At 46.0% G+C, this 13,218-nt stretch overlaps 1 protein-coding gene across 1 annotated transcript; it reads right to left on the bottom strand.

The window, feature by feature from the left end:
• Nucleotides 1-9,330: 9,330 nt before the first annotated feature.
• Nucleotides 9,331-10,688, bottom strand: ADM (adrenomedullin). Its single transcript, XM_086472319.1, has 3 exons — nucleotides 10,591-10,688; nucleotides 10,150-10,290; nucleotides 9,331-9,640 (listed from the first exon to the last, which is right to left on the bottom strand). The coding sequence occupies exons 1-3, from the start codon at nucleotides 10,686-10,688 to the stop codon at nucleotides 9,331-9,333; spliced, it is 549 nt and encodes a 182-aa protein (XP_086328445.1).
• Nucleotides 10,689-13,218: the final 2,530 nt, after the last annotated feature.

The following is a 13,218-nucleotide window of genomic DNA, read 5'->3' as shown; positions in this document are numbered from 1 at the left end:
CGAAAAGGACTGGGCTTTTCCAGTCCCTTTCTCCATCATGAACTTTTTTTTTTTTTCCCCCTCCAGTCACATTAACTTTGAGTACATGAGAGCTACTAGAGTTAAAATTCAGACTAATCCAGTGACGGGTGGCTTCAAACTGCTGGTTTGTAACCAGAAAGAAGAATGGAATACTAACTGGAAACCGAAACTGGATCTGGACCAGAATTTGAAATATCATTTTGAAGCCCTTTCCAAACATACATATATTAAAAAGTTACTATTTCAAAATAGTAATTTGACTGAGATCTAGCATCCCCTAGCAGATATCTGTGCAGTACAAGGACTGTTTAGACTAATTTTTTCACAAGCCTGTGTTTCAAGAGTGTAGCAAGGGTGCCCTGGCTGCTCTGTACTGCTCTTTAGATTCTCACTGGGCTTATTCACACAGGGGCCTGCCTCCAGTGCTCTACAGCCAACAGCCTTTATTGGAAGAGGGCTGGCAATAGCTTTGATTCCTGTTCTTCTATGTCTGTCAATTGTGTGCTTACTACTAATGATGTGCCCTGTAGGTAACAGCAGGCCTAAGTTTCTCAAGCCTTTTCCCATCAGTCTATGGTGTGCCTTACTGGGTAGGTGTGTTTACACGTATGTGTTTCTGTGCTTCTATGATCTGTATTTGTGTGTGTGCATTCATCTCTTGGGTAGTGGTGGATCAGCCTGTTTGTTAGTCCTGTCTCCCACTCCTCTGCCTGAACCGCCAGTAGTTAACTGCAGTGCTTCACCTGTTTTGCAGCCTTACCTGAGGCCTTACAGATTTAGGCAATGGGAAGCTGCTTTTCTGGCCTGGAAACATGACTGATGCCTGTCCTGAGGCAAGAAGCAAAGATCCAGGCTGAAGTATCTTCCTGGCTGAAGGTCTCTGCTCTAAGTGCGCCCCATTCTTACAGCATTTCCATTCTCATATTTGTAACCGTTCATAATAGAGTATGTAATATGTAAGCTGGGTGGGCTAAATGAATTGACTAGTGAGTCACTGTATATCCAGTACAGAGAAAATATAACCAGCACTGATTCTAAATCAGAGGTAAATAAAAAATGTACCGTTTCAACTACTTGTTTTAAATCCATTATGAAAAAAGGGCTGAATTTTGTATGTAGGCATCATATAGTATATAATTTTTTGAAGAAACTCTAGAGTCATAGAGATGAAGAAAGATATTTTGATGGAAGGCTCATTTTTTTCAATGCCTGTTTGAGTTACTCCACAGGATTAAAACTAAAATTTAAAAAATGCTTCACATAAGCCAAGAGATCTTTATAATCTTTTACAAGTCATCTCTACTTTCTTTAGCTTCCTCAGGTAGAATTTGAAGAAGCCTTTCATGCCAAATATATTACTTCCTTCTTGTGTAAGTGTTGTTGGATTATGTGTTATAATATTTGCAGCAGGTTTTTTATTAAAGTAAGAATACCTATATTATACTAAGTATATGTAACTTACATAATTATATCAGAGTAAATATGACTGTGATTTTGATCCAGAATAAAAATGCCATTGCAGAAAATATTTTCTTCTGTGTAGTTAGAGGAACAACTTCAGTTCCGTGATCATAGAAGCTGACAGCTCACACCTAACTACTACTGAGCTGGTGCATTGTTTATGCCTTGTTTAGATAGATGGGAGAAACAGGTCACTGATTCATCACACTGGTCTGACTCCTGCCTTTTAAAAAGCTCTCTGTCTAGAAATGAAGCGCGTGTGTACATCTCCTCCATCATGAGTTCTCCTGAAAAGGCAGTACTAGTCTTCCTAATTTCAGCCTTCTTTACTTATCAGTAAATAGATAATTCCTGTTACACAGAGGAGACAGAGTTCTCCTTTGAACTCTTCATGTCACACCTTGAATATGTTATTTTCTCAAAAAGTGCTGCAACATTCACTGTTCTCACAGTAGCCCACAGTGGCAAAAGTAGTATTGGGATAGAAGTATCCAGGCATCCATTGGGCAAAGTGTAACCCCTGAACTTGCTCAGAACAGAAAGAACAGAATAGTTTCCTTTCTCCATCTCTTCAGAATATGTAAAGGTATTGTGCTGTTCCTGCTTTTTCTGAATAAAGCCCAGGAGGAATGAAAAATTTGAGTCTCTGCCTTACTCAGCATATTGAGTAACCAGGCCAGGCCAGATATAAAATTCTTTTAAACACAGGCCTCCCTGCTGGCAGCAGCACTGTGCCACTTTGACATCCAGCAATAATTTTAAATGAGAGTGATTTATTTTTCTTTAGAAGGCAGCAGATGGCAGCAAAGTTGTACAGATGGGCCAGACTAGTAGAAGAAAAACATCTTAGCACGCACACTCTAACAACATTCCATGGAAAAAATGTATCACATGTTTCTGTCTGTCTTGCAGTGTGGTTAAGACAATAAATCAGGTTTAAAGGCCCTCATACACTTGTAATGTGAGGGTTTTTTTCCCCAGTACCAGGAGTTAATGAAATCAGATTAGGGCAAGATGATGTGAATTATCACTCAGCAAATCGTCTTTGTCTCTGCAGGAATCATTTCTTTGTGCAAATCTTATTATATCATTCATTAAACAGATACCAATTGCCTTGTGCAAATATTATCAGAAAGTGCTAGACTGTCTGTGTGTGCACTCTGCCTACACAGGAGCTTTGACTGCCAGTCTCTGCTGTGAGCTATGTACACCACTCTTTCATTTGAGTTAGTTGTCTGGATACATCCTTTCCTGAGGCCTCAAAATAAGTGATGAATATTTAAAAAAAAAAAATGTAGAGAGAAAAGAGAGAGGAGGAAGGAAATGTACTATATAAAGTCATAGTGTTTAAAACACTCCAAAATCCTACTGCATTAAATAAAAAAATGGAGTCTGGGTTTTGGACAAGAACACTGGAAGTTTCTGGGATTCGATCCCTACTCATGAACACATTTAGTGCTGCACTTGACACATGTACGTTTGTTGAATCTACCATTGCCAGCAACACCACGTCCACTTAAGAGAAGCAGCGATGATCATACATTGCTGAACTCATTTCAGACTGAGCTGAGTCTGGATTTGAGTTACCTCTTTTTGATAGAGTTCCTGTCCCTCACTTTTACCTTCTAGTAGTTTCTTCAGCCTTCAAAATCAGAATTTGTGAATAGCTGGAATATAAAGCAAAACTTACAATACAATCTTTCAGTATAAAAATAGACATGTTTTTAAAAGAAAGCTGGGGCTTAGATTTTTTTTCCTGCTGAAGTCAGGAGAAGTTTTGTTTCAATTAGATGGGATCAGTCTCAGGCCTGGGATTTGGTGTTGAGATTCCTATCTGGCTCACCAGTTCATCGCCACCAGAATGTCTGATGTTTGTAGGCGATACGGTGACTAATGATATATGCCAGTTGCATATTTTTCATGTTGTTTATCAATAAAGGGCCAGACTATGAATTTGTTCCTTACGCAGAATGAGATGCAGAGCTGCACAGCCCCAGGAAAAAAATAACTTAGAAAAAGTGACTTAGAAATCCATCACTTCTTCCTTGTCTCTAAAGAGAACAAATTTACTTTACAAAGTGCAGTTGTCTTCTGCCAGTGTGCAGACTCAGATCTGCTCCTGGGCCCTTATATGCAGGCAGGGAACTGTAGTGGCCTCTGAGAGTTTACTGCTTTCAGCAGAGAGCCACAATACAATCAGGTCATGTAAGGAGAAATGAGGAACTCGCAGACCTTTTTGTCCTGTCCCGTAACAGCAGTGGGATGAATTACACAGTGGCCTTTTAGTCTTTGAGTGTTTCAGTTTCATGATAGCTCCTGTGACAGTAACCACCTGTTAAAAGGACAATAATCATGTTTGTTTGATGAACTGCTTGGTTTGCTCCTGAACTAACAGATAAGATCCATTATGTTTGTTCTCCTGTTTCTGCCAATACTATGGACATCAGAGATTAAGACCTGGACATTTGTTTGTTTATTTTTACACCATGTTAGCAGAGTATGAAGAAAATATAAACCATTTTATAATTTCTGGAAAAGTTGTGTGTAATTTGCAAGCTGACAGATCTGGGAAGTGATAGTTGACTGAAAGTATTGGAAGAATATTCATTTTGCAAACCTGTTCTGAAAGTCAGAATTTATTAGAAAATACTTGCCTTCAGCTGGCTTGGACTGATCTTTCCTGACTTTGGAAAAACCCAGGCTTTTGTAAGTGGATAGGAGACTCAAGGAGGTCTAGTTAAATGTTTGGTAAAGGTCATCACAGAATCAAAGTCAAAAGATTTAATTTGGCTTCCTCATTGCTGTTGCTGTGGTTGGGAATTTTGCAAGCAAAACACTCCAGTCTTATCAAATCATTAACATTGATTCCAGTCTTAATGGAACCATTTGTTTTTCATTTGGAGACATTATAGTTACCAAGCATTTTGATTAGTGTATATAGCATGTAGTAAAAAGACTTTTGCATAGCTAAGTTCTTGAACAAATTATGCTCCTTCTCCTCATGAAGGATACATGGCCCTGTTCCAAAGAATTATGTATTTAAAAATTAGAACTATTTCAAAGCTGACACAAATTATTTGGTGAAAAAACCCTGTTATTTAAGAAATATTTGGCTAACAAAATCAAACCCTTGTGAACACAATAAACAAATTTTAGTTAGACATAATTGGATTTAGTTATTGGTTGTACTCAGTCACGCTGGAATTTTCTGTCCTGATGCCTGTGTGCTCTACACTGCTTAAGTATGATGTGAGATAATATAAAATGGTGTATTGACGGCACGAGGAAAATATTTGGATGGCTGTCTGGAGTTGCCATTATTGGCTTTAATTATGACTTGCTGTCCTTTGGGTACTAAATGAGCCAAAAAAGGCTTCATATGTGCCAAAGTATTCATTAGTATTCCCCTTTCTGTCATTGTACTTGCAGAAAAAGTTTATATCTGGCACCTGACTGCAGTTCTTATTAGTGTGGACCAAGATGCTTTGCAGATTTTGATAATCATCTGAAAGTACACCAGTGTCTACTTTTTCGAGACAGTAGAAGTTGTTCCTAGGTAACGGTGGCAGAACTTTCTTTGAACACTTTCTGATGTAACCGAAGAACAAACATTTTTTTGCAGTCCTCCATATGACGTGGCTGCTTAAAGTAAGTTTTGTGGTACCAACTAGGGAAAGAAAAATAATTTCTCATTTCCCTCTTTCAGCACTAGAACTTTATGGGAAAGCGCTTGCTTGTCAGCATTTTAGGGTCCCTGCCACCATCCCATATAGCACTAATAATGGAACCACAAAAATCTTTCTGAAATAAAATAGCCTTTGGATCCTATTTCGATAATAAAAAATTGTCTATAGTAAAGTACTTTTTTTTTTTTTTTTGCCATAGGGTGTCTCTAGGGTGGGTACAAAACAAAATACTAACTAATAAAGAATATTCTGTGGAGTCTTTGACACTTCACTGTGGAGGCTCTGCTGAGAATGGTGACCACTCCTTTGGCATCTGTTCTTGAACAGACTGGTGGACAAGGATGAATTCCTGCTCCAATACATAATAACTGTTGCAAAACTTAATTTTAATTTAGACCCTTGTTTGAACTGGACTTATAGTCATGTTTTAAGCAGCCTTTGAAATGCTGGCCTGCAGAACACGAGACTGTTCTTAGAAGCAAATACTTTAACTAAGGCTTTGTGGAAACAGATGCTCCTGGTTTTGGAGGCATTTGATGACACCTTCCACTTCTCATCTGCCACATTAAAGCAAAAGCTGGCCTTGACCTCAGCACACAGCTTTTCTTGAACTTCTAGGACTTTAAGAAGATGCTTGCTTTCGTGGGCTGATACTGTTTCACAGTGCTCTGCCTGAAACCTCAGAGCTTTCAAAATCCTCACACTCCTCAGAGATTTTAATGTAGTTCATGTATGGATTTCAACTACTGTTTAAAAGTTAGCGCACAGTATTTTGTTTTGTCGGATGTTCATAGTGAAAAGGTGCTTAGACAAAGTTCTTCTGTAATGTCCCCTGCTTGGGCAGGAGAAAGAGCTTTCACCTGGACAGCTCTCACCTGGGGCAGGTGCAGAAATGGATGAGGAAGGAGAATGCTGTCTCTATATATTTTAGCCCTTACAGACCACTTCCCCAAACCCTGGAACTCAGTTTGGGTTATGGGGTTAGTTGCACAACGGACAAGAGTCCCTGCCTGCTCTGTCGTTCTCCTCCAGTCTATCTAGCCTAGTCTAACAAGGTTAGCTAAAATACATGGACATAGTATTTCCAGGGTTTACTTTTCAGCTCCATACATTCAAAGAACATGCTATCTTCCAGACATAGGGCTACTCACTACTTTCTGGCATGTCTAGGTCAGCAGTGTCGGTCTTTATGCTTTAAAGGACAAAGATTTGGGGGGTGGGGGAAGAGGGAATTAAAAAACAAACAAACAAACAAACTTTCTTTCCTTTAGTTGCTGTTTATTGCAACTACGGACTTCTGCTTCTCCCTACAAGTGCAGCAGGTGGTGCTCTTGATCCTTCCAAACAGAAATTGCACTAACGAAGCTCCAGTAAAGTCAGAATTATACCATCCAGCTTGCTGGTTTTAGCCCTGTCTGGTTAAGATCTTTCAGCTTTGAGTGAAGTGTTTCTATCCGTGAAAGGGAAAGGAGGGAAGAAAAGGTATTTTAAGTTGGGGACTGCATTTTGGCAGTAAAGAAAGAAAAGATCAGTACAAACAAAAGTAGCTAGTTGGCAAGTACATACTTAAACACGTAGAGCCCAATCAAGCCTTATATCCCAAGTTTAGAGGACACAGATGCTAGCTGTGTAACCCGTAAGTAAAATGCTGTAGCTATTAAATTGTGTGGTTCTGTTGAAGTAATTTTGGTTGTGCTATGTATTTTAAGTAGGATCATACTTTCATCTATGTATTGTAACTTCCCACCACAAGCACCCCAAAACTTGTAAGCAGCAACTGTTCTAATTTCAAGATCTTTCATGATTTGAGAATCGACAGTTGCTTGTTTCTCAGCTGGCAGCTATAGTCTGCGCTGAAGATCATGCGTTTACTATCACCCCTTAGGGCTTACAAAATCTAGATCAGAAAGTAGAGATCAGCAGAGAGGTAAATTCTCTTCCAGCTGTTAACAAACAGATGGTAATTAAAACTGCTAAGTGTCCATATATATGCCTTTTTAAAAAAAAAAAAAACAAAAAAACAAAAAAAAAAAAAAAAACAAAAAAAAAACAAAAAACCCACAACATTTCAGGTGGAAACCTCACCTCTCAAGATGCCGAAATTCTTAGTTGAAAATGTTTAGGAAAGTAACTAAAAATAGGCAATTCTGAGCAGAACTTCAAAACTTTGGGGAGAAAAATCATTATGACTATATGCCAGGAATCTAGTCCAGCAATCTAGTCTTCTGGATTCCTACCCAAGCTTTTGTGCAGCAGTATTCCTGGAAAGGCATCATTGCCAGTTCTTTTGAATTTTTCTTGCAGATATATGTTCCTTACACGTTTAGTATTAGGTAAAAAAACATGCCCACTCAATTTATTCTACCAGCATTTAGTCCTGCTGTTCCCCAGTCCTCTCCTGTATATGTTAACTATGTTCAGAGATACTGTAAAATAGGGGAAATTGTATGTTTTAACCAAGGTGGTATTCAAATACACTTGTTTAATGCTTGTTTTCTCGGCGTGCAAAGAGTAGACACCAATAGATGGTGCTGTTGCTGCATGAATAAGGTTAAGTTTCACATTTGTTTTCTGGTCTGTGGTTGGAATTTGGGGGTTTTTTTTAAAAAAAAAAAAAGGACAAAACAACAAAATCCCTAATGCTAAGCTTTTATCCAAGATGTTCTGCCCGAACTGAACTGGTCACCGTTTAACTTTAACCTGAACTGTGGCCCAGGAAATCCTTCAACATAAATAACCTTGGAAGCTGCCATGACCATTTTTGGAACGTGCTCCCTCAATAAATCTGTTACTTTGTTGTGCAATGTTGAAGCGTGCAGTTGTTTCTCTGATTAATTAGGGCAAAAAATAAACTTGCATGATCAATCCAAGCTGTGACACATTTCAGCCCTGACTGGAACGTGGGTAGAAAAGGCCCTAGAGCCTTGTCAACAGATCTGCCCTGGGATTTTAATATGCATGCTTGCTTTTGAGTTTATTTGATTTGACTAGATAAGGTGGCTGCTAACAGTCTGTAACCAAATGGTTAGTTTTAGTCTGTCAGAGAACTGCCCTGCTAGGTTAGTAGGGTAGGACTGAACACAGTAAGAAATCATTCCTCTTGACCACCTGCCCCCACTAAAGACAACGTAACAGAACTGGTTTATGTAATAGTGTTTATTTTATTTCACATATTGCCCATGGAGAACAGCTGATACATTCTCTACATCTTTCACCAGTCTGGAATGCAAGATAAAAAAGTACGGAAAAAAGAGTTTAACGTTTGACATTCACGATATGAAAAATAGAGGGGATACAATGTTTTAAAATGCCCTTATGCAATATTTATATAAAAAGTATAAAAATAAAATATATTTTTAAAAAAGATACAAACAGGACATGACACATGACAATCTTAAATACCGATACGTATCTCATGATCCACACACGCTGCACTTATAATTAACAAAAACCACGTACAATTGCACTTTTCCTCTCTGTGACGTTCAAGTATATCGCAGTCCCCGCAGGGACTAGTGAGTGTCCGATTCCCTGCCGGGTGCAGACAACGCAGAGGGTAGAGCAGATGTGGGCAGCCTGTCCTGGCCGGGGCCGAACGCGCACCCTCCAACACTCGGGACAGAGGGCGAGGCCGGGCCGTGGCCGGCGCGTCCCCCCGGGCTCCCCTGAGCAACCAACCCCTCCTCGGGACGGACGAGGCCGGAGCAGCTCTGAGCGCAGCCCACCCGCAAGGAAGGCCCGGAGCCCCCGGGTGCAGCGGCGGGGCAGGGGGCGGCCCGGCGGCCGCGGCCGGGCGCCTTCCAGTCCCGGGCGGCGACGGGCGCGGGAGCCGGCGGTGCCTCGCCCGGGGAGGGTAAACAGTCCGTGACCGCTGCGCCGGGCGGGGGGAGCAGCCCCCGCGCGTCCCCGGCGGCCCGCGGCCTTCACAGCTTCCCCGCGCCGTCCCTCCGCGCCGGGCGCGGGCCGCGGCACCGGCCGCCCCTCGCCCCGCGGGGCCCTGGCAGCTCGGCCCGCCGCTCCGCCGGCCCCGGCCCAGGTCGGGCGCACCGGGGTCCCAGCCGGATAGGCGCTCTCCCACGAATCCTGCCGGCGGCTCCCGAGCGGCGGCGGACCTCCGGAGCGTCCGTGCCTTAGTCCATCCATCGGCCGGGTGCTGCGGTGCTCAGACCCCGAGGACGGGGTCGAGTGGCTGCGCCTGCCGCGTCCGGGGGCGCCTCCCGGGCCGGGGGGAGCGCGCCGGGCTGCGGCGCTCGGGCACGGAGCGCCGCCTGCGGCCGTAGCCCTGGGGGCTGATCTTGCCGGCGGGGGCGGTGTCGTCCTTATCCTTGTCGGTCAGCTGGTGGATCTGGTGGACCAGCTTCTGCACCGTGCACGTCCCGAACCGGCACCCCGTACGCATGGCTTGGAAGTGGGTGAAGCTGTTAATGCTCTGGCGGTAGCGCTTGACGCGGATGTGAGCATCCTCCCGGGTGCTGTGAGGCAGGAAGAAAGAGCGGGCATGAGAGAAGCGCAGTGGGGCCCCGGAGGAGTGGACCCGGTGGGCCCAGGGCGGGGAGGGCAGAGAGCCCCCAGGCTGGAGGCGGTCCCGTCCTGACGGTGCAAAACTATCCCCCCACCCCCCGGCTCTGACCTCCGCCGAGCGGCGGGAGAGGGGCGATCTGGTTGCAGAGCAGAGCTTGCTGCCGATGGGAAGAGGCCCCGCGGGTTTATGGCTGTTACTTTATCTATGGATCCAGAGCTCAAGTTACTATTTATATTTGACTTTCACAGTAAAGGCGCTGCTATCTCCCGCCAGCTGAAGAGCGCGGGGAAAGGGAGGCGGGAGGCTGCTTTTAGCGCGATGTGCAGCCCGGGCAGGACCTGTCTCCGCGGCTTGGGGGATCTATAGCGAGAATAAGCCTGAACACCCGGAACCGAGGAGACCCTGAAACTTTCCACTGCCTCGAGCAAGTGCCCGAGCCCAGAAGGAGCTGGGATTTACCTGGGATGTGAGACCCGGGGATCTTCCTTCACGTCCTGGGTCCGTATGAGCGGCTGCGAGTCGGCGGCTGCCCCCGGCCCTCGGAGCGCGCCTGGAGGCTTCACGTCCCGCTTGGCTCGGCTCAGTGCCCATTTCGTCCATCTGGAAGGAGCACAAGGGAAGGAGACAGCCTGTTAGCGCAAGCCTGCAGGGCGGGAGCCAAACTAAATAGATTCGAGGGGCGATAATCTTTGCCAGCGCCGAGATTGGGGGGGGGGGTGGTGGGGGGTGGTGGGGGTGGAATGTTTCCTGAAAGGGCACGAGGGCTTTAAGGAGCTGTGCAATTCCCGCAGGGAATCCAGTCCCTCTGATCACGGCCGGAGCCCGGCGCGTGGGCGCGGAGGCTCCGCGGCTCCAGGAGTGGAGTTGGGCGCTGGCAGGAGGGCGAGCTCCGATACTCACTTTCTTTTGAACTCTGTCGCTACGTCCACCCTTGCAGCATCCACCCCGAAGAAGGTCACAGAGCCGAGACAGAGCAGGGCTACGTGAACTAGTTTCATTCTGGCTGGGCTCCTGATGGAGGGAAAAGAGAAAGACTGTGAGCACGGTCGCTAATAGAAGTCAAGTAAGGTCTGTCCTTTATTTCTGGTGATTCCAGAGAGCTCCTTCCCGCGGCGAGCCCCCAGGCTACCGGGGACTTTGTGCGCGATATGAACCAGAAGCTAATATTTGCTTAGCAACTTATCACAGAGTAAATAACAGAGCCTCCAAAGTTTACGTTTGTCGAGTGTTTTACTTGCAGAGGCGGCTGAAAACCAGCAGGATTTCCAGAACACCCCCAGCGGTTTGCACTAGGATTTAGTAAACCTATGAGATTAGAGAGAGCTGGCTATCAAACGCATCGTTTCCAAACTCCAGCAAGTGTTTGCTGCCTGGAAGTTTATCCCCTGCTAGTTCATCTTCCCACTTCACAGGCAGAAACAGCTAGTTCTGGATCGTATGTTGTAAACTGTAGCTGATGCCAAGAGCCAGTGCAAGACTGCAGCATAACTCCAAGCTCTTCAAAACAGTCCAGATATAGTGGATTTTTACTTCCTCTCCATCTCCCCCGCATCTTTTGTTGCTGTCGTTGAGGGACAAAAAGGAATAGTTCTTACCTGCCAGTGAGGATAATCCACTGAGCCAAATGTTCTTGTAGTAGCGATCCGAACTTGCAGGGTTTCCTGAGGAGAGAGAACTCTGTGTGTGTCTGAAGCAACCACTGCCGAGCTGCGCTCCACGCTCCCTTTTATAGAGCGGGGGGTGGGGCTTAGCGATGACTTTGACGCCCCCACCCCCACATTTCAAGCACGTTTAATCATTCTACCGTGAATTGGGGGCAACCCATACTAGGGTAAAAATAAGAGGATTATTGAAAATTATCTCAAACAGCCCCCTTGGTATTTTGTTAATTATAACGACAGCTTTTAGGTGTGGATTCCGAGTCATGGCATAACTTGCAAAATCTGATAAACCCCTCAGTCTGTTTCACTGGGGACAGACTTTTTAACTGACGATATATAATTGTGTTTACACGGTCTGTACCTTAATTTCTCATTTTAGGCATCTTCACTTTAGGTAGCTGGAAGCAGGAAAGTAGGAACTAGACTCAAACAATTTCAAAATCCATACAGATCCATCAAACACCAAAGTTCCAAAAATAAACCCATATTTGGACAATGTGAATTATAATGAGGAACTGTAATGAATGCCAGCCTTCTTTACACAAGTAAGGAGGTGACAAATCAGACATCATTAATAGTTATGTCTCAACGGGGGAGCATTTTTTATCTAATAAAATGCATTTTATTAACCTGATCGATTCAAATAAATCACAATTCAAATGGTTTTGGAAGATGAAGGTTAGAGCGCACTTCTGTGCCTTTGAACCAAGGAAGCAGTATTGCTTTGGGACAAAGACAGGGTCGCTGAAATGCTTGGGGTTATGGACGCCAGGGAAGATGCCGTGTGTCCTTTTGTCCCCAGTCTGCAAATCTTTATATGCGTGAGTGCACTTACTTCCTCGGTTGTAAAGCTAAACCAGGACAGGATCAATGTCTCTGACAGCATTCTCCCGGCTGGCCAGCGGCAAAACCTTAGTCTGCCCGCATTGATGTTTTTTGTTTGGTTGGTTGTTTGGTTGGTTGTTTTTTTCAGAGTCCTTAAAATCTTTGCTCCGTGACACTTCGGAAATGCAGAGGTCCGGCTTCGCAGGGGGTGCTGGAAGCCAGCACCAGCAGGACTGTTTCTCTCCTTCCTTGTCGCAACGCACCGAGGGAACCGAGGGAAATGCCCCAGGAGACCTGCGCCCTGGGGCGCCAGGGTCCCCTTCCCAGGGAGAGAGACTCGGGAGGCAGGAATGAACTGACGTGCGCGGGATGTTTCTCTCACGTCTTGCCTCAAGCAAAGTGTTTCAAAAATCAGGTGAGTATGTACTCGTGACTCTGCCTTTCTAGATAACCGCGGTATATAACAACACCCTGGAGAGGTATGTGCACAGGGATGACGGAAACTTTCCTGTGCAGGGCTGACTCGGTCTAAGGTGCTCCCTCTCTCCTCCGCGAGCAGCGTCCAGGCATCTGGAGGCTTCTGTCTCCGGCACCTGCCCGTATGGGGGCACGCTGGCCGAGGAGCCGCCACCCTGGCCGGCTGCTGCCCCTCCGTCCCTCACGCCCTCCGCCGGCGCGGAGGGTTCCCGCTCACTGGGGCCGTTCCCCACCGCATCCTCCAGTCGGCCCGCCTTTCTTCCCCGAGCCCCCGGCGCGGTCCCCGGGGGGAGGCTGTTTCCTCGGCCATGAGCTGGCCGCCGGGGCAAGCCCAGACCCGCTCCTCCGCCGCACCTGCCCGGCCGGAGCGTGGGGCGGGACGCGGCGGCGGGTCCAGGGGCGCCGGGAGCCATCGGGGCAGCGCGGCGGCTGCCGCAGGCGGGGGGCACGGTGGGAGCCGGCCGGCCCCGGGCTCTCCCTCGCCCCTTCCGCCGCCGGCGCGGGCAGCTCCGCGGAGCCACGGTCCCGCTGCCCTCCCCATGGGTCGTGCTCCGGCGCAGAAATG

The sequence above is a fragment of the Leptosomus discolor genome, chromosome 12 (assembly GCF_034619465.1).
Source record: "Leptosomus discolor isolate bLepDis1 chromosome 12, bLepDis1.hap2, whole genome shotgun sequence".
In the NCBI taxonomy this organism is placed as follows: domain Eukaryota; kingdom Metazoa; phylum Chordata; class Aves; order Leptosomiformes; family Leptosomidae; genus Leptosomus; species Leptosomus discolor.
The sequence above is the reverse complement of the archived record's forward strand: the minus strand, read 5'-3'. Positions and strand labels throughout refer to the sequence as shown.